Source organism: Myodes glareolus, chromosome 23, assembly GCF_982192425.1.
Source record: "Myodes glareolus chromosome 23, mMyoGla1.1, whole genome shotgun sequence".
In the NCBI taxonomy this organism is placed as follows: Eukaryota; Metazoa; Chordata; class Mammalia; order Rodentia; family Cricetidae; genus Myodes; species Myodes glareolus.
Genome location: NC_142048.1, coordinates 32,928,111 through 32,949,296, shown reverse-complemented (window position 1 = coordinate 32,949,296; position 21,186 = coordinate 32,928,111). Strand labels below are relative to the sequence as shown.

Sequence of the window (21,186 nt, the reverse complement as noted above, 5' to 3'; positions counted from 1 at the left end):
TAACTCATAAAGTAAGAGGGGAAATACATATTTTTCTTAATCATAAGGTCATGAAGTGGATTAAGATGAAACTTTCCTCAATGGATGGCTAGCCAGAACTTACTATGTAGACAATCTCTGTTCTATCAGGTGGGCAATAAATAAAGACAAGTCTGTTGTATTTCTCAAGTCAGAAAATCCCCGCGGTTTCCACCTTTTCTGTACAACACTCTGTAAATGGCCGGTCTTGTTTTTGCTGTGTGTTACTCTGGAAAATAAACGCTGTGTGACACACGGTTTTCAGTCTGTGTAGAGCAGGACTCTGGTTACTAGGCATGAGTCACATTGGGGATGTTAGTTCTAAGGGGGAAGTCACCAAAAGAAAAAATCCTATTTTCAAGAAAATACAATTCACTGGCCGCAGCTCGCAGTATTTTCTTCCTTGATCAAGAAGAATCATACAGTTGCTTTAGAAATAAAGACATCCGACTCCCTTTGCTTTAAAGCTGGGTTTCCCTTCACTTTCATCTTAAGGCTAAATAAAACATTTGGTGTAAAAGTTGAGTTTAACCAGAGGACAACTTAGTCTAATTACATTAACCTGATACCTTCACAAAGATAAGTAAGGTATCAATTATTGAATTTAAGCATAATTACAAAGAAGATTCAGTATCAGGAGTAATCATCTGCATCTCAAACAATCTGTATCTCCAAGATATTCTGGAGAATAGTGAAGAACCACCGATTTTAGGATAAGATGTAGTCTCAAGCCATAACAATCATAATTAGTAAAAATGCTAATTGTAGATTTTATACAGTGTCAAATTTGGACAAAGAATAGCAATATACAAAAGTACAAATCATGATTAAAATCAATGACTAGAGCTGGGATGCAGCTCAGACATTCTGGGTTCAGTCTCTAGCACTCCATAAGTCAGGTATGAGAAACATATCTACACCTTAGCACTTTACATACAAAGGCAGGAGGATCAGGAGTTGAAGGCCATCCTTGGCTACATGGTGAGTTTGAGTTCAGCCTGGACTGCCTGAGACTGTCAAAAAACAAAAACAAAAACAAAAAACACAGACCAGAAGTTCTGAAGACCAGAAAACATGCTGGAATGTATCCTTAATAGCTCCATGAATGGTAACAACTACCTAAAGCAAAACAGAATCTACAATATACTGAGATAATCTTCTAGAATAAAGGAGCAAGAATGTGAACAGGCAATTCAGAGAGTCGCTATGACTGTTCAATAAACACAGGCACTATTTAAATAAGAAAGGGTCTATTAAATTATGTAACTATGAACAAAGGAAGGAAAGTAAGACAGAAGAGTGGGCTTGAAGTATATCTCAGTGGTATGGTAGGGCATTTGCCAGACATGCTCAGAACCATGGGCTTGACAACCCACAACAAACCCACAAATACACAACAGTTAAACCATGACATTATCATTCATATTTTCTATCTCTTTCTCCCTCCCTCTTTCTCTGCTGCCCCTCCACACCTCTATCCCCATTCCCTTGCTAACTTCCTAGAGCATAGGAATCAATACTGAAGCTAATGCTGACATGTGAGTTCATCACTGGCGAGAACAAGGGACCTCTTGGCACTCCGCCCCTTTCTCCTTACTCCTCCCTGTGAGTATAGGCACATTTTTTTTCCACATCTCTCTAGGGAGCCTCTTGGTGACCTTATGTACCAATTGAGAATCCAGTAAGCATATCAAGAGGCTGGTGCCAAACTGCCATTGGAGTCCCTCTGATTTCCCCTCTAATCGTCCCCCCCGTGCTATAAAAAGATGTGATGGGAGAATGAGGTTCCAGCCAGCTCTCCATCAACTGGCTGCCCACAGAGTCTCCACTTGGCCTTCCTGAGTTTCCACATGCTCACTCCCCTCCCCCCCCCCAAAGAGGAGAAGTATGCAGGGATGGTCTTGAGGGAGGTACAGTTGGGCTGCCAGGCATACAGCTCCGTGGCAGACCATTTGTGCAGCATGCATAAGATCCTGGGTTCAATCCCCAGTAGTGGAGGGGGCAGGGTACCAGCAAAAAGAGAAAGACTCGGGGACCGTCAGACTTCCTCTATGAAGAGCAGAGGAATCTAGAGGAGAGGAAAGTGATCCCACACTAACTGCCATTGTTGGTTCACGCGGATGAAGTGTTTGGGTCCCACTAAGAGGGTGCCACTCACTCTGTATTCTCTATTCACATCGCTGAGCTGCCAATAGTTATCGGGGAGGCCCATTCTCTCGTATTCTTCACTAAGATCAATCAGCAGCCAGCCCTGTTCTCTTTCTTCCTTATCCAGCTTGGGATTGAAGGAAAAGCAGTATAACTCCTCGTATTTCACTGCAAGGAAAAGAGAGCAGAAGCCAAATCAAGCTAAGTCAAAGCCAGAAACTGCCCCAAAAAACATTCTGTCCCAGCTGGAGTTCACCATCCCAGCCTCCCACCCCTGGCAAGGGAACAAGGGCACCCTGCTGCTAAGGACTGGGTCACATGAACCCCTCCCAGCAATGACAAGAAGACCTTGAGGCATCTGGATACAACTCTACAAGAGCTTCCTTCTCTGCAGAAAGCAGGATCTTTCCTGCTTGCGGACAGATTCGTTCTAACTGCTTCAAAAGTGAATATATTTTCCAAAACATAAAATATGGAGCATGGCAATAATTAAGAATGTAGGAATTCATCAGATATCTATTCTGTTTGGTTCTGGAATTGGTCCTAAGAGGGACACAGTTTGATGCTCACAAAATTAAGAAAGCAGAAACAAAATAGTTAGAAAAGCTGTGGATTGTATTACAAAACGTGTATTTTAACAACTACACATGATATAATCGTGTCGCTCTTAAGATCTTTATAGGAGCCATTAATAAAATCAGTCTACAAAGCAACACAGCCTGCGCATGGAGTCCAAACTGAGGGACACATCACGGAAGCCTTCCTTCAATTTGGCCAGACATTTTTCTCCCTCAGCCTTGTGAGGCCAAGTCCAAAAGTCTTACTTCCTCCCTTTTCCCAATAAAATATAGCATTTTTCCCCCCTCTGGTCTTGCCATATAAGGGAAGTATACAGTTCACCACATAACAACATTGCCATTACCAAAGTCCCTGCTGCCACATTAAAAAATAAATAAAAGGAAACAGTGAAATTAATTTAGTAATATTTTAACCCAATACAGCTAATATAGTTACTTTAACATGTACATAATACAAAATATAGTACAAGGCCACATTTTGTTTCGCTTTGGGGACTCCATGTATAGTTTGTATCACTACAGCTTGGTTCAGGAACAGACACACTCGAAAATGCTGGGTGGGCATCTGTGGCTTGGAAGTACAAGACCTAAGAATTCCTGACTATGATGAGTCTTTGTTTGGTTCTAGGTTCTGTTCTAAGAAACCGATCAATCCAGCTGGTAGGCACTAGTGCTGACCCTCACTTCAAAGACGAGAAAAGTGTGGCAAAGGAGGCTGAGGAAGAGCACCCTGCAGGTCACCTGTGTTCCACGTTCTCGCAGAAGTCCTCAGCTTCCCTTATTCCCCTTCTCCACCCTCATAAACTTCCTTTCTCTCTCCAATATGGGCCTATATCCTCAGTTTCCCTAGGCCCTTCCATTTCATGCTCAGCAGGCTGACAGCACTCTGGGCGGACAATTTAATGCTCTTATGTGTGACCGAAGGCCCTATAAAGGATCTGGCCACCAACAGGAGGCCAAGCAAAACTCAGTCGTAAGGTTGTTTTGACTGCTATTAACATGACTCACCCGCAGGAAAGAAGAGAGACAAGGGTCGTGTTTTGAAGGAAGATAAGGGCCTTTTCAAGGAGTACATCTTTCTCATTAGACGTCTAAGAAGCACAACTAGATAAATTATGTTCCACTTCAGTCTTTCTTGACACCACCATTCTAAGCATTAAAGCAGAACACTGGCTGTGCATCAGAGAAGAATGGTGCACAGGCAGGCGTGCACACACACACACACACACACACACACACACACACACACACATGACACAATCAGTCAATCAGTAAAAGTTTCTGGCATATGACCTAATGGGGAACGCAGAGAAGATTAAGATCCTGTTCTGGGAAGAGCTGGTTCAACACTGACCCATCTTTTCCGTTACTGAGTACCATTTTCATGACTCAGACGTCTGCTACCATAATGCAAACTGCAAAAGAAGTTTATTGAAGATGCCAAAAGGATCTCTTGAGAAATCTTCAGCTCCCTGGGGGTAATAATGGAAGTGAAGCTTCCTTTTGTTAAGTGTTTACAAATAGGTTTCAAGGTCGGAAGAGGAAAAACATCCCATGACTGACAATTCCCTGTCTGTGGGCTGAGCGCGAACAGGCAAAATGTACAAAACCAACACTGGACAGGAAGATCCTGCAGTTGGAAGATATCAGACTAGGTTTACATTGAAATTAGAAGATGTTTTCTTTTGGACACTTTTATAGAAAGGGATGATAAACAAATCTTCAGCCCCAGTTTTAAGTAAAATTCCATATGAGGGCAAGAAAGCCTCCATTTTATTTTTGTTGTTGTTGGCCAAACCTGGATCTTGTTTCTGTACTGTGGACAAGCCTCTTACTCAGAAGCCAGCCTACACTGTGCACTGGAGACTGTGTAATCTGAGAAATGAAAAAGTACCCAGCACAGACATAAATCCTACAGACGAGTTCCCACTTCACCACTGTTGTGTTCCTCCTACCCCAGTGTGTATCACAAATTATGGCAAACATTTAACAGTTATCGGAGAAGTAAGATTAAAATAATTTTTGGACTTAAGAAATGTTTACTGGTATTCTGTTTGCAGATATGGTTTTTTAATTTGTATACTGACAAATTCTAGGTGCGCGCACACACATGCACACATAGGTTCAATGTGATATTGAGATTACCACTATCATTAGTATTATCTGTGTGCGTATGTGTGCCATGCACAGGTGTGGTGGTCTGACAAGAATCATTGGGGTTGGTTCTCTCCTTCCACAATGGAATCACGTTGGTCATCAAGCTTGCAGTGAGCAATGCTGAGTCACTTCCCAAGTCCTGTTAAGATTTTTAAATACAGCATGAAGTAGTAAATCAAACTAACGAACTTCAAATAATAAACAGGTTTGTGATGAGAATGTCTTGAATCTACCTTCTTTGCAGTATTGAAATGTATGGTATTAATTAATAGCACATGTATAGTGAACATTTTTCTTTCCATTCATCAGCTGATGGGCACAGACTGTGAGGGTGAGGCTGCTAAAATGAACACGAAAGGAGACAATGTAATGATTTCAAGTCTGTAGGTGCATCAGACGGCAGCTCTGTTTGGTTTCTGAGGAGTGCCCACACTGTTCTCTATAATGGCTATACTCATTTATATCTTCATGGTAGACAAGAGTTCTTTTTTCTTATTCTTCCTGATCTCAAAGAGTATTTGTGTCTTTTCACATTAGACACTCTCATGGGTGTGAAGCAGCATTTCAATGTGGTTTTCATTTTTATCTCCCAAATGATTACTAATGCCAAGTTTTTCCACTTGTTACCCATTCAGATAATTTTAGAAATGTCTAGTTAAATCCCTTGTAATTCTTACTTGGATTATGTGCTTTCTTCTCATGGAGTTTAAGTTCCTTACATAGTTTGGCTATCAATCCCGTATCAGATGTATGTCTTACAATACACAGCTGTCTCTCAGTCTATGAACTATTTTCTCTTTATAGTAATCTTTAACTATGAACAAGAGAAAATTATTTGTCCATGTAAGCAAGGCCATTTCCCTCAGCTGATCTACCCCTCTTAAAACAGACATGATAAACAATGCTCAGACTTCATATTTCCAGGTCTGTGCATCACATCCATCAGAACAGCTTCTGCTGCAGGGACAGGCAGGAAAGTTGGGGGGGATGGAGTATTGTCCTAGGGTGTCCTTATTAGAAGGGCACACTGGACCTCTTCCTATGAAAAGCTAAAGCAAACCAAAACAACACCAAGAAACCAAGCTTCTGAACTATAGGAGTAATCTAAAGCACACCTTTAATTTTAAAAATTGCTTTTCAAATCAAAGATTTTCTAAAAAAAAAAAAAACTAATCCTACATCATTGCATACTGTCTACCTTATTTTTATTGACCTTATTGATCTGAGTCTGGAAGTCCTCTTCCATGACATTAGCTTCTACAGCCCTAATGTATAATTTAAACTTTACTTATTTAAAATACATAGTGAAGATGAGGCACCCTTACTATTTTATTTTAGGGGTGCAAAATCCAGTAACAGCCTCTGCTATCTTCTTACTGTTCTCTGATGAGACAATATAATTAGCTTAACGCAGACAAACTAAATGTATTTCTATCCAGAAAGCAAACTATGTTACACCAGTGCTCACCGGGCTCTGGGAAGCCTGTGAGCTGTCACGATGTTACACTAGGGCTCACTGGGCTCTGGGAAGCAAGTCTCTCTCCACTCCAGCTGAACCCCCTTCTCCTACCATCATCTTCTCACTCAGTCGAATTTCCTGCTTCCTACAGGAAACACAACTTCAAGTGTAAACTCCCAACTTGGAACCTGTCACTGACCCTTTGCTCCTTTTCTCACATATAAAAGGTGTCACCTGGCCAGTGTGGAGAGAGGTGCAGAAGGGGCATGTCGGGGAAGAAGGAGAGGAGCTTTGCAGCTATCCGCAGAAAAAGTTATTAGAAGATATTTAGAAAAAAAATAGGAAGAAATGTTATCTCCCTATAGAATAACTTGGAAAAAATAGAGGAAAATTTAATGCTAAACGTACTTTAAAAATTCAAAGATAAACAAAAAAGAAAGGCCGCCAGCCACCATCAGGATATAGAACTGTGGAGTTTTTAGGATCAGAAGTATTGAAAGCCTTAGACAATCCACTGAATTAAGCCAAATCATAATAAAGGCCATGGAAGACTCATCAGAGAACAGTAAGAAGATAGAAGAGGCTGTTACTGGATTTTGCACCCCTAAAATAAAATAGCAAGGGTGCCTCATCTTCACTATGTATTTTAAATAAGTAAAGTTTAAATTATACATTAGGGCTGTAGAAGCTAATTTCATGGAAGAGGACTTCCAGACTTAGATCAATAAGGTCAATAAAAAAGAAATTAGCACGGTGGGGAAATGGAAGAATCAGTAAAGCAGTTGCCCTGTAAGCACAAGGACCCAAGATTAACTGACTGGCATTAGATACATCCAGGCGTGGTGGCTCACACTTGTAATCTCACCATTGGGGAAGCAGACAGGCAGATCTCTGGGCTCATCTGCCTATCAGCCTAGCCTACTTGTTATGAGCCAGGGCAATAAGAGACCTTCTTTCAGAACACATGGTGGCTTCCAGCGGGATGTCCCAATGGTTAAAGGGGCCGGCTGCCCTTCTAGAGAACCCAGATTTCACCCTCAGCACCACATGTAGCTCTTAAGTCCAGCCCTAGGTGAGCCAATATTCTCTTCTGGCTTCCTCAGGCACTGCACACATGTGGTCCATACATGAATGCTCATACACATAAAATAATAAAAACTAAAATAAGAAATAATAAATAAAAAACCAAGGTGGAACAGCTCTTGAAGTTGTCCTCCAAGCCCCACACACATGTGCAGCCACCCACATGACTACATACACCTACACAGATGAAAATAAAGTGCCACTGCAAATTTGCTTAAGCATCAATGATTTAGATAATATAAAAGATTCAAATTAAGCAAATGAGATAAACCCAATCATGAGATTTCTGAGCGTGGTTATGGCTGAGTGTGGCTATAGTTGAGCGTGGCTGTAGCTGAGCGTGGCTGTAGCTGAGCGTGGCTGTGGCTAAGCATGGCTGTAGCTGAGCGTGGCTGTAGCTGAGCATGGCTGTAGCTGAGCGTGGCTGTAGCTGAGCGTGGCTATAGCTGAGCATGGCTATGGCTAAGCGTGGCTGTAGCTGAGCGTGGCTGTGGCTATGGCTAAGTGTGGCTGTAGCTAAGCGTGACTGTGGTTGTGGCTGAGCATGGCTGTAGCTGAAGCTGAGTGTAGCTGTAGCTGAGTGTGGCTGTAGTTGAGCATGGCTGTAGTTGAACGTGGCTGTGGCTGTAGCTGAGCGTGGCTGTAGCTGAGCTGTACAGTAGGCACTTTGCATGTATGAGGCCCTAGGTCCAATTCCCACCACCAAAAGAGGGGAAGATATGCAGAAGAATTGGGAATTAAGATGAACTTTTAAAAAAAAAGGCTGTAATTTGGTAAAAAGTAAACATAAGAAATTATTTAAGTATTGAAAGATACACAAACACTAAAGAAGGCAAGATAATTGATACAAAAATAAACAGCAGGAGGGAAATTAGAAGGGGACTAAAGACAGCATGCACATGGGAAAGCAGAGTCCTCTGAGAAACAGGCTTCTTTTAATCAGAGAATTTCATATCCTTATTAGTAAGTCAGACCCACCAGACTAACGTATTTTCTCATCTGGGTCCAATCTTTCTTTTAACTAAATTATCATACACTGCTTTTTTTTTTATAATCCATGACCAAATGCCTACTCATCTGTATTTATATAAAATAAAAACCAGTTAAATCTCTTCTAATGTTTTAGTTGTCCAGAAATCCAAAGGACCTATAGAGCTTGAAAAGGCCTTCTTCATAAGTCTTGAATTAAATGAACTCCCAAACATTTTTTTTGTAAATAAAATAAAATGAAATAAAATAAAAAAGTCTTCTGTAGCAGTCTGCAATCAGCTATAGTCACAAGAGATCCACGTTTATGACCAGAATAAGCACTAAGCTGATGTGGAACCCTACACTGTGCCCTTTACCCAGCTAACTCCCTTCCCCTTCTGACTCTCCTCCCCGATCTTCTCCTCCTTACTGACATGCCTATCAGGGGAATAAGGATATATTTTGTCAACATGTCCAGGTGATCTGTGATGAGCCGTGCCTGCCCCCAGTAGAGAGCTGCTGCTTTGAGTCCTGCCTCCCAGACTACAGCCAGAAACAGCACTGCATTCAGCAGCATGCTCGGGAACTGCCTAGGCTGTGTCCCATATTCCCACACTTATTAAAACACTGTGTTACAATAACCTGACGTTTCTAATGCCAGTGTTTCAAAAATTCTAGAGACATTTTAAATCTACTCAGGGGATAGTTTTAACTCAATGAATTACTGTTTTCATTTATGGAAAAGGCAGCCAATGAGGTCTTTGGCTCCATCTAATATCTAAAGACCAAAATGTCACCTCTGAAGAAAAAGCATGTGTTTTTAGAAGCAAAGGGACCCTCACACAAAGTGCTAGCACGTCCTGCTCCCACCACGTCCTTTGCCACCCTTAGAGCTGTTCTTCCAGCTCTATTTAGCCCTGCCCAGTTCTCCAGCTATCTCTAAATCCCATTAATCCGGTCAGAGCACATTTATTACCCTGCACATCCATTAATCAGTGACACAGAAATTGCAGGCACATAACTCTTCTGGCAAGCTCTGCTGCATGCAGCCTAGCCTACATCTTCCCAGAACCGCTGTTCCAATTATAGAGCACCCTCCAGAAAGTTCAACTCATTTTTTGACTTACTCTGCAGTTATGCTTAACACGCTTGGAAGTGGGGAAAGTCTCAACCTACTGCCTTGAAAGAACAAAGCAAAGTCGAAATGACCAGATTGAGACAACTCCCAGGGATCACTTCCACTAAGTAACATTGGCTCTAAACTATCTACAAATGAAGAAAGAGAGAGCCCAGCCCAGTGCCTTTTGGAGGTCACAAATGTCTCATCCTGAACCAGGATGCAATTGGTAAAGGAACTACACGCACATATTCTATTTCCCTTATGACCTTCCACATGACGCTGAGGTTCTAGCTAGATGATATTTTTTTTTTCACAAGAGACCTGGAAGCATATTTCATCTAAGCAAGCTCACACAAACCTTGCAGAGAGTCAAGAACACATCTCCGGATGTATATCGTAAGCTATCCAGCTAAAGCCCCAGGTACTGCATGGGCTAGGAGATAGATAGCTACACAGACTACCTGTTTTTCATCTTCAAACATTCTCCCCACGGCATGTGTGGGAGTGTTCTGTTTGGGAGACCTGAAAGGTTCTCCCAACAGTCACTGATACTAACAAAAGCCTAGTTGTTGTTACTAATGATCAAAGCAAATATATATCCTCTCAAAATCCAGAACTCTGAACTTTAGATCAGTCAAGGCTACATAGTGAGAACCTGTCTCAAAGAAACAAAAGAAAAATAAACCAGAAACTAGACCATTCTGAGAAAGGAAGAACACTCTAGATGTTTTAGGTAACACTGTTTTCAACTCTTTGTAACAAACTGCAAGTTCTGTCCTAGGCCTCATACCAAGTGACTCAATTACCAAAGTTGTGTAATTTTTGAAAGTGACTTCAGAATGAAAGCAAACCACATTATAACCACAATCTAAGAAAAGAGAATACAAGGGTTATCAAATGAAGCCTATCTAGCAAATAACTCACGGGAGACCTCAAAAGACAAGATTAATGTACCAAGTGATCATCAGGGCAAAGACAGCAAACAAGTCCTAAAACACTGTGATTCCTAAGCGTAACACAAACTCTTCACCATGAGTGCCTTTCTTCAGAAGTCGCCTATGGGATGCCGAGTTCCTTTGCCTACCTGGCCGTGCAAGGCGCATCAGAGAGATGTAGACGTCATGGCAGTCTCTCTCCTGTGGTATGACAAGTTGTACGATCTGAAAGTTCTTGCAGCGAATAAGCAGAGGACAGCCAGTAGCCGTCGTTGCCTGCTTTTCAATGGTGGAGATCTGACTGTGAAGAATCTAGGACCAAAAGTTAATATGAGTATGGTAAGCATGAATAAGAAACAAAATGACAAGGACAAAGAAAGAGGTCTCTGAGCCACGGACAGGAAACATCCCTCAACATGTGCTTCACTCAACACCTGTACTCTGTTTATAAGAACTGGGAGATTCCAAGTAAGAATCAGCTATAGACGACTGTAGCTTTAGTTTTCAGTTCCAAACTGCCTGATAGTCGCACTTATTATTTTGAAGAGAAATATTCAGCATTTAAATTTGCACAGCTCCAGGTAGGGAACATTTTGGGAGTCAAATGCTGAATGCATTTGATAGCTAAAATTAAATAAGGTCATGGGAAGTTAGTAAAATAAACTTTTGAGATCAACAAAAGTTAGAGATGGCTCCACTGGGAAGTGCCACCATGCTCCTTAATTCCACATGGGATGCTCAAGTTCAATGGCTACTTGGTCTCTAAGCTGTTGGTGGTCAGGCAGGCTACAAATGAAAATATTTCACTTTCTCACAGTTTGTTATTTTCAGTGGACAGATCATAGCACAGTGCTATTCTAATATATATATATATATACACATATATACATACATATATATATACACACACCAAAATGTGGATGATTAAATCAACATATACATACATACATACACACATATGTCTGTGTGTGTGTGCATCAACTTTCTGAGCTATGATTTTTATGGTGATACATTTGAAATTTACTCAAGATACTTTGAAATATATAATACATCATGATTTACTATAAACCCTGGTATATAATGCAATTTGAGGTTTCAAAACCTTGTCCTCCTATCTATCTGAAACTTTGAACCCTCTGATCAGTAACTCCACATTCCTTGCTTTCTTGCCTCATCTAGAACCTCTGCAATCATCATTCCATTAAGAAACCAACTGATAAGAAAATAAACCATTCTGGACTGTGTCTCCCTGGCTTTTGAAGAGATCTATGGTCTGTCTTTAAGGGCAGGTCTCGATGAAGTTCCTGTCCACTGTGTGGTTCTGGCTACCTTTCACTAACTGTAGCCCTGTCCGTGGAGTATAGAAACGAAATCTACAACAAGATTTTGGCTGCAGTTTATAAAGTCATGTTTGTGGTGCTATATAATGTCAGAAACGTCTAATGCTTTGATGATTAAACACAAAAATACCTAGTGGCGGGACTGGTCTCCAGCTTTCCCTTCTTTTTGAAATTATCAGAAAAGTCAAGTCAATATAATAAAATAATAGAACAGATAATCTATAAGATCGTGCATGGGGGAGGGACCTCTGAGGCCCCACCCTCCTTGGGGGAACTACTAGCAACTGAGAGCTGTTGATAAAGGGAGAGTCACTCTCCTCTCGGGCCATGGCCCCAGTGGTCAGCAATATAACCCTGTGCATATGGACAGTCCTGACTGAACTAGGGCATTATTAACAACCATAAGAGGAGGAAATGAAGTTGACAGGGAGACAGGATGAGGACACTAAGGGGAGTGGAGGGAAGCATCTGGTCAATACACACTGTATGAAAGTATGAAACTTTCAAAAACTACCAAGTATTCTAAAGCACCCTGCAAAAAACTACCTACAGCAAATCAGGTAGGGGCATGCTACAACCGGCAAGACTGAAGTTCTTCTCCACGGTTATGGCATGAAGTTCCGGCAGCTCTAGGCCACTGCTAGCTCTAGCTTTGATGGTGTCTAAATAGTTAATGTTTAAGATACATAGATGCATCAGGTAGATATGACTGTGATTTCAGAAGGACATCCCTTTTCTAATATACCCCAGAAATCACCTCCAAATGCCCAAAATAATCCATGTTCCCTTCTCTGAAACAAATGAAAAACATGTAAGACCAAAAACACAGACAGCGTACCCAGGTTTCTTTCCTCGTGTCAGGTGAATTTTCCACGAATATGACATGAGTAGCCGTCAAATACAAAGTCCCCAGTGCTGATTTTTTACAAGACACTCGATCTACCAAGCGGACATTCTCAACCTAGAGAAGTTTGAGGAAAATCAAAAGATCCAAGCACAAAATATTCAGTAACCTTATATTTACTCTAAAATTTACATCTGAGGATGTCTCCAATAATTAAATCAAAATATACATTCAGTGGCAGACTAGGATCATGTATATCAAATCATAAAATACCAGTTATGAAAATATGACTCTAAATGTCTCACAAAACATTAACAAGCTGTATTCTTTCCTTGAGGGTTAAAAAGGTCAGAGGTTTTATTTTATTGTATTTATACAAAATCTCAAATTTAAGTCAACACACTTATGCATTAAAGCTCTGCATGTACATAATGACTGTATGAATATGAGCTACGTTCTACAGGAAAGAAAACAGCATAATTTTCTATGCGTTTGTAAAGTTGTAAACATGGCATATGAATATCTGCCTTCACATAAACTACAACAGTCGGGAATACAAAGATGCATATGGGAGAAACCTATCAGAGAAAAGTACATAAAGAAACCCTAAAGATTGAGATCTGCGTTGATTTGCTGGAAAAAGTTTCTAATGATTCTATAATGAATGGAATTCTCCTCCAACTGTTGGGTGGACAGAAATGCTTTTCATCAAGCCTTTGTGTGTTTTTCTGCAGAGCAATTTCAAGGTTATTGCAGTGGGACTACCACATGACAAACCACAGAGAGGACCAGAGAGGACAAGGCACCCTGCACCCGGTGTGTGAAAACTGGAACACAGAATTCTTTAGCGAAAACAGCCCCCCTTTTATGTTAAGGTTGACTTTGTTTTCAGTTACACTGGGTTTGTGCACATGAGAGCAGGTTCCTGAGCACGCAAGAAGGTGGCACAGGATATCCTGGAGCGGGGCCGAGGAGACTGTGAGCCACTGACCCGTAAGTGCCGAGCCATCTCTTTAGCTCCATGGACTGCAGCTCCTTTACTCACTCTCAATCAAGTCCAATATGGCAGGCCTTACCTCTTCTTTGATCCAAGACTATTTTAAGGCACTTTTTCTTTTTCAGTTCTCACATGGTGGTGTAATTTTATTTACCAAACATTCTATTTTGAACCAACTTTAAGAAAGGTATTATGAAAAAGCTATGGAAAGAGAAAACTAAGAAGATACATTTTTCGAGACAGGGTTTCTCTGTAGTTTTGGAGTCTGTCCTGGAACTAGCTCTTGTAGACCAGGTTAGCCTTGAACTCACAGAGATCAGCCTGCCTTTGACTCCTGAGTGCTGGGATTAAAGGCTTGAGCCACCACTGCCTTTTAGAGCATTTCTCTGGGGGAAAAATCATTTGGCTGTTTAGAGGTTATGTAGCTAAATTAGTTAGAGTTCGTATACTAATTAACAATATGCAAAAATGAAACATAAATCATGTTTTTCTACTTTTAGGACTAATGAAACTGAACGTTATTCAATATACTGAACATAAGGTAATAATATAAGGTAATAATTTAAGGTAAAAATATCAAGTATGAAATCTTCTCCCTACAGAAATGAAAGCGGTTATACCACTTAAAATTATTTTTAGAAAGCCCAGTAGAACAACGTGAGGGACACAGATGTTGGCAGATGGGGAGACTTAATGGAATTATTCCCATGTCTTTTTGTTAACTTTGGATGCTGCTGCAGGAAAATTAAATTTCAAAGTCTGGCAATCATTCTCACGGGTCCCAGAGCTGTCAAAAGCAATTTTGAAGCTATAGAAGAAAAAAAAAATAAATGGATGAAAAATAAATGAAAGAAAAATACCAAAATGTTCTGCCAATGTGTGCACCAATACAAGAAATGGGTACTGAATATGACAATTCCATCACAGGACAAAGGGTGTAAGACAGAGCAATGTTTGTAGCATGAGGGCCAGCTTGTTGGGGTTTCTGTCCCGTCCGGCACCCCAAAAAGTCGGCAAACCTAAAGAAAATCACACAAAGTCTACATTAGGTTATAAACTGATTGGCCCATTAGGTCAGGCTACTTATTAGCTCTTATAACTTATGTTACCCCATTATCCTTATCTACATTAGCCAGTACCTTTCTCAGTTGGGCAAGTTACATGCTGCCTCTTTGGTGGTCTGGGCAGGAATGGCAGAGGGAGCTTCCTGCTTCCAGAATATTTCTGTTCTCATTGCCCCGCCTCTACTTCCTGTCTGGTTGACCCGCCTCCACTTCCTGCCTCGCCAATCAGCGTTTTATTAAAATACATGATTGACAGAATAGAGACAATTCTCCCGCACCAAATGTTCAGGGGCCACCTCACAGCGTGCTAAGGTAGCTGGAACAACCTTAAATGAAATAAATTCCTGCATTCTGGCATCATCCTTAAGACCTACTGGTTTAATAGCTGTGCTTCATTGTTCGGCTGTCTCAGGTCTGTCTCATCTACACAGCAGCAATGCTTCTCATAACTGAAGACGAGACTTGGAAAACTACTCATTTCTTGGACAGAGTGATTGCAACTGTTTTGCCGGCCCCTGGGAAAATGACTTACAGCAGGAGCTCACGCTCTGAAAATGGCATTTAATACACGCTAAGGAAATCACACTCAGGATTCTGGCCCGTGCATTTACCACTAAGCTGACACCTTTGAAATGAAATCCATCTATACGATTAACGGGGTTGCACATCACTACGCTATTTATTTGGCACTTTTCTTCCTCTGTGGGACATCACATTGTGATGCTTCTTACTACTGGTGTCTCAGCTTTGCTCAAATGCAGTAAAGTTATAGACTCTGTCATTATATGAAATGCTGAAGTCATGGCCGGAAGAGGTAACCTTGGAGAGTATGACAACTGGGGAGAGAAGACACCTGTGGACATCCAGTGTTTAAAGTTCTCAGGGAGAGGGGTGTGCAAGGCATTCACAGGAACAGTCAGGGAGGATGGCGTAAGTGGCACACTGTACTGTCAGGGGGCAGAGAGAACGGCTATGTCAGCTGCTGCAGGGACATGGAGCAAGGCCGCACTGGAGTCGGGAACACAGTAGACTCTGGTCCTTCAGCAACAAGAGGCTTGGGAACACCAAGACTGGAAGTTACACAGAGCCACCAGAGGACACATAAGTGCTAAGGATGGAAGTGAGGGTGTGGCAGGACAGGAGGCAATCCTGACCATTCAGACACACAAAGCCAAAGACAGTTCAAAGAGCCAAGAATGGAGTCGTGCGAGCAGAACTCTTAGTGCTTGTGAGAAAACGCCAAGAAAACAAGAGTCTTCGAAAACACAGAATTGTTCTTGGATCCTGTTTTCATGCTCCTCCAAGGTGTAGTGGATAAGAGAGAGCTCACTTCAGCTGCTGTTGTTCATGTCTCTATGGGAAACATGTTTTTGCCACAGGTGGCTGTCCTTAACCCTCAGGGTACAAACCATCTGATGCTCTGAATAAAGTTGGCTATCGCATGAGACTTTAGCCCGCCACACTGTTAGGCCTCTCCCAGTTTATGCCGCCCGCCTAGAGCAGTTGCCCACACAAGAGCACCTGGGCTGTGACACAGGTATTGATCAGTGACTTTAGGAGGTGTGTGAGAGGCTGTTATGCCCTACACTTTAAAGGATGAGAAAGGGTCCCTTTCCAAAGGATCAGAGGGATCGCTGAGAGCAAGAACCTACTTACGCTACTTGTGCAGAATTCTTCCCCAACTCTATAAAGTTTCTCAGGTTTTAAGACTGAGCTATTTTTTTTCCAACTGTAGGACAAGAACTAGTTTAAGTTTAAAGATCCTGTAATATAAGAGGAAAAAAAATCATGCCTAAAAGCATAATCCAAACCTGAGCACTGTCCGTCATGTCTCATTGTAGGTGCTCTGAATAAGGCGCAGCAGGGGTAGGGGAAGCAATTCCCAGGAAGGCATGTCGGGATCTAACCTGTGTGCTTTCCTGTGCCATCAATCCTGCCTTAGCCAAAACCGTCCGGCATACCAGCTTTAATATTTGAAGACTCGAAGTGTGATTAAGGAAGAGGCAGGTTCTGCATCAGGGAGTAAAGATAAATAATAAATGTTAAAACCACTGGGAATAAGAGGGACCAAGGGGAGAAAAAAAAACACAAGCTGCCATGGAAGCTGTCAGACACTCTCAAGACAGCTTTGGACTTCCAAGGGACAAGAGGCAGAGGTATTCAAAACAGAGGGCCAAGGCGGTGGTGGCGCACACCTTTAATCCCAGCACTCAGGAGGCAGAGGCAGGCTGATCTCTGTGAATTCGAGGCCAGCCTGGTCTACAGAATGAGTTCCAGGACAGCCAAGGTGCTGTCATGGTCCATATAAAAATTACCACCAGTAATAAATAAAAAAGAAATCCCAAACCTTCTAGGTGTGTTCTTACACTGTGCCATGAAATATATTATCTCTCACTTTGGACGTCTGACCTCACTTAAACCACACAATATACTCATGAGTCAGATTCTTCATAATTTCCATTTCTAAATTCTGTCAAACTATTTGCTCATACACTCATGAGTCAGGTTCTTGGTAATTTCCATTTCTCAGTTCTGTCAGATATTTGCTCAACGTCCTCAGATGGAGGTGACTAACTCTAAAACCTAGGCTTGTCATTCATCACGGTTGTGGACAACGGCAGATGCTTCTGAGGCTATTCTAGTACTGCTATTTAAAAAATAACATTAAGATAACGAATTCACAATTACTTCAAGCAATTTGATACATAAAACTAGAGCTTTGAAACCAGGGTGATTTATTTAGGTACAGTTACACTGAAAAACTATATTCACAAACACTGTCAAGATAGCCTTTGAGACAAATGCAAAGACAGAAGCTTGGAAATTGGAAACAAGAGCCCAAACACTGGTACAAACTGACTTTCAGGATTCCCTGAACTAATAAGAGCGCAAACAGTAAACGTCATTGCCTTCCACAAGATGCTGATATGCAGCACTGTGCTGGATACTGAGGGAAAACAAAATGACATGACAGCCACTGTTGGCTTCCAGGACCTTACAGGTCCATAGGAAGCACTGTGACAGTTTAAGTTCCCTCATTACTCCCCTTCCTCCTCTGCCAGGTCGGCGCTGAGGAAAATGAAGGGTTTTGTGAGCTTTTCTAGGACAAGGTTGAAAAGCCTCAGTCAAGACACAGGGCTCCATCTCCCTGGCTGCAGAACAGACACCTTCCTCTTCCCTTTTCTGCTTGAAGTCAGGAGGTGGATCTTCTAAATCACCAACAGACAGGACCTCTCTCCGGCAACTCTCACCACGACACCTGCTAATCCCCACCAGAAGAGGATACTGCTTTCCACCCTGCAGGTCAGATATGGGACTGGTGAGCGCTCTGGGATGCAGAATCATCTGAGACTACCTGGGTAAGAACAGCTGCCCTGCAAGACAAGGAGTTCCCAGGCAGAGTTACCATTCACTGAAAAGGATGGGAGAAGGACCAACGGCAGTGCCACAAAATGTTCTCAGGCCAAATACCAAGTCCTCGGTGCTCCATAAATTAGGCTGAAGGTCACTGTCAATCATTTAGGGGAAGAGGTCCAGAGACTGTTGAACAGAAAGAAATCAAAATGTCTGCAGCAGCCAAAACCAAAGACAAGTTTATGTTCTAACCTAAGAAAAGCAGCTAGATAAATAGTTTGCCATGCTAAATTTGGTATCATGACATTTTCTGACTCTACCAACATGAAAAGGAAAGTATTCAAGAGGCCTGGGCTCTGGATGAGATTCTGAAACGGGACTTGCTAGGCAGAGACAACTGAGTTCTCTGCTTTTGACCTACAGGAAGAAACTAAGGGTCTCCAGCATCTCCCTTAATTCCAGGATGCTGTAGCTCTGTCTCAACAGTATTTTAGAGACCATGCAGAATACAACACAGCCATGGTGGAAACCCAGCCATGTGGGAAGGTGAATGATCAACAGGAAACTCTTCCAGCTTTCTAAGGAAAGGAAGGCCCAGCCTCTGCAACAGCAGTATCTGAGCCAGGCCAAGGCTGCAGTGCTCAACACTGCTCTGCACACCAAGTGAAGCCATGAACAGCCCACAGGCATGCACACCTTCCTGGTCACTGGAGGAGTCCAGGCTGAGCTCCTTGGTCTTACAACCCTCTCACTTTTCCTTTTAAGTTAGGAAAAAAACTAGTTGCAAGCCAGAGTCTGAAAGGTTTCTTGAGTTATTTCCACTTGCCATAATTATAATTTGGTTTAAAATCTGAACTGATGGTCTTAAAAGCAAAGCCCTTTGATTGACCTAACAGAATGAACATCATACTGAATCTCTACTTTGGCATTACATACAATATAACTCTATTAAAAATTTTTTAAGATTGAATAAAAGAAAGCCTTTCTGGGCAAGAAAACTCAGTCAGTAGAGAGGATCTGAGTTCAATCCCAGAACCCTCACATTGTAAAACCAGAAAAGAGTCATGGATCAAAACTCCAACCTCCAATTTCCCAGAAACTCTAATCAGAATCTTTATGGGTACAAGTGAAAAGGTGTGTTGAAGCTAGAGAAGGGACAAGCAGGTTGGCTAGCCATCTGAGCCCTCCTGCTCTACTCTTGATGGTGCAAACCCTATGTCTGACCTGAACAGCCCAATTTCCTGACTGTTTCACAGTGTCTGGCAATGCCTTGAGGTCTGCAAAGGTAGCTATCCCATCAGGAGCTGTAAGACCGCCTGCAACTGGGGAGAAACGCTTGATGAGCCAAGTCTTCTCAGTAGTGCCTTCATTTCTTTTCCTGTTGGTATGGTGGGGATACTCTGACAAAACCAACTTAAAGGAAAGGCTCACAGTTCAGGTTATGCTCCATCCCAGCAGGGGATTCACTGTATCAAGAGCCTCATGGAGTAGGTCACACTGTCATGTAGAGTTGAGAAACGGGAAGGGATAAATGCAGACTTGGTTTACTTTGCCCACTGCACACAATCCAGAATCCCCTGTCTAGGAAATGGTTCTGCCCACAATCAGGATGGGTCTTCCTGGGACTGGAGAAAAGGCTCAGTGTTTATAAAAGCACTGGATGGTCTTCCAGAGGTCTGGGGATCAACTCTAGTACCCACATGCAAGTTCACAACCATCACTAACTAGTTCCAGAAGATTCCAACACCTTCTGGCCTCTATGGATACCAAGCACATACATGGTACACTGATACACATACAGGCAAAAACCTACACACATAAAAATGCTTTTTGTAATTAAAATGATGGATCTCAACACATCAGTTAACTAATTAAGATAGCCCTCCCATGCATGCTCAGAGACCTATTTCCAAGTGATTCTAGATTCTGTCAAGTACACAATTAACAATAACCATCCATTAGTCATGCAATATTTGCACATATATATTTGGAAATTCCAAAGTGATATTGTTTATGGAAGATGTCATTATCCACATAACAATTGATATGATGTTTCAAGATGTTCCAAAGCTCCTGAACTATCAATAGTCCCACTCAGAGTAAAAGAGAGAGAGACAGAGAGACAGAGAGACCGAGGCAGAGAGAGAATGAACGTATGTGTGGTGGGGGTGTTGTATGCCTCAATGGTTCTCAACAAAAGTAATTATCATTAAGTTAATCCATATCAGAGACCCAAGTCTTACTTCTTTCTCCCAGTGAATACTCACATCTATAGCACAATTCCCTTATGCTAATGTAGTGGTAACCAGAGATGTATTCAATTATAGTTGACAAAGCACTCTGAAACACAAGAAGAAAAACTGAAGCAAAAACAAATTCTTCAGACCATTCAGAATTGCTACAATCTTATAATTAGGGGGTGGTGAATTTTCTAATTTAAAAAGGAAGCACTTTCTTTTTTCTTCTTATATAAGATTGCCTAATCAAATAAACAGCAGTATTTGTGAAGCTTCAAGGATTTTCCAGTCAAGCCTTTTGGTAGAAAAAAATGAACACCAATCCTCTCCCCCCAAAGGCATATTTCAACTGTTCAGAACTATAAAACCAACGAAAGTTGTTTCCCAGGACCATTTCATTCAAAGGTCAGAGACAGAAGAACAAGTACGGGAAGGGGAAAAAAATACAGAGCACAACCCGAGGAAATGCACGCCATGAAACCAAAAGCAACATTCTGCCTTCGGGGACCCTTAGGGCCTCAGTACAACTCATGCAGAGATACACTGCTGTGCAACCAAATTAATGCAAAAACATGGGTAGCAAGCATGGCACCTGCGAATTAACCCATTGACAATTAGACAGCTGAGCCCTATCACTTTAAGGTCTGCAACTTAATAAATTTATTATTTAATTATATTCATTTGCTGAATGCCTATTGTGTGCCAGGGACCCAGACAATTTACCAAAGGTTCCCAATGAGTAACAAGGCACAGATTATTGGATTCCATCCAGCTGTTACAAACCTTCTAGGAGAAAGAGAAATCTGAGTCTCACATGGCTCAGGCCAGAGATGTTACTAAATCATATGCCAACAAAGGTCAATGGTAACACTTGCTTCAGACT

The 21,186-nt window shown here is 41.8% G+C and overlaps 1 protein-coding gene across 1 annotated transcript in view; it reads right to left on the bottom strand.

The window, feature by feature from the left end:
- Mtmr7 (myotubularin related protein 7) overlaps nt 1–21,186 on the bottom strand; it is an 81,563-nt gene that overhangs the window by 44,717 nt on the left and 15,660 nt on the right. The window contains exons 2-4 of the mRNA XM_087901125.1: nt 12,646–12,768; nt 10,617–10,779; nt 2,177–2,334 (exon numbers count right to left, since the gene is read on the bottom strand). Coding sequence (XP_087757251.1) covers nt 2,177–2,334; nt 10,617–10,779; nt 12,646–12,768 — 444 coding nt within the window. The remainder of the gene's footprint in view (nt 1–2,176; nt 2,335–10,616; nt 10,780–12,645; nt 12,769–21,186) is intronic.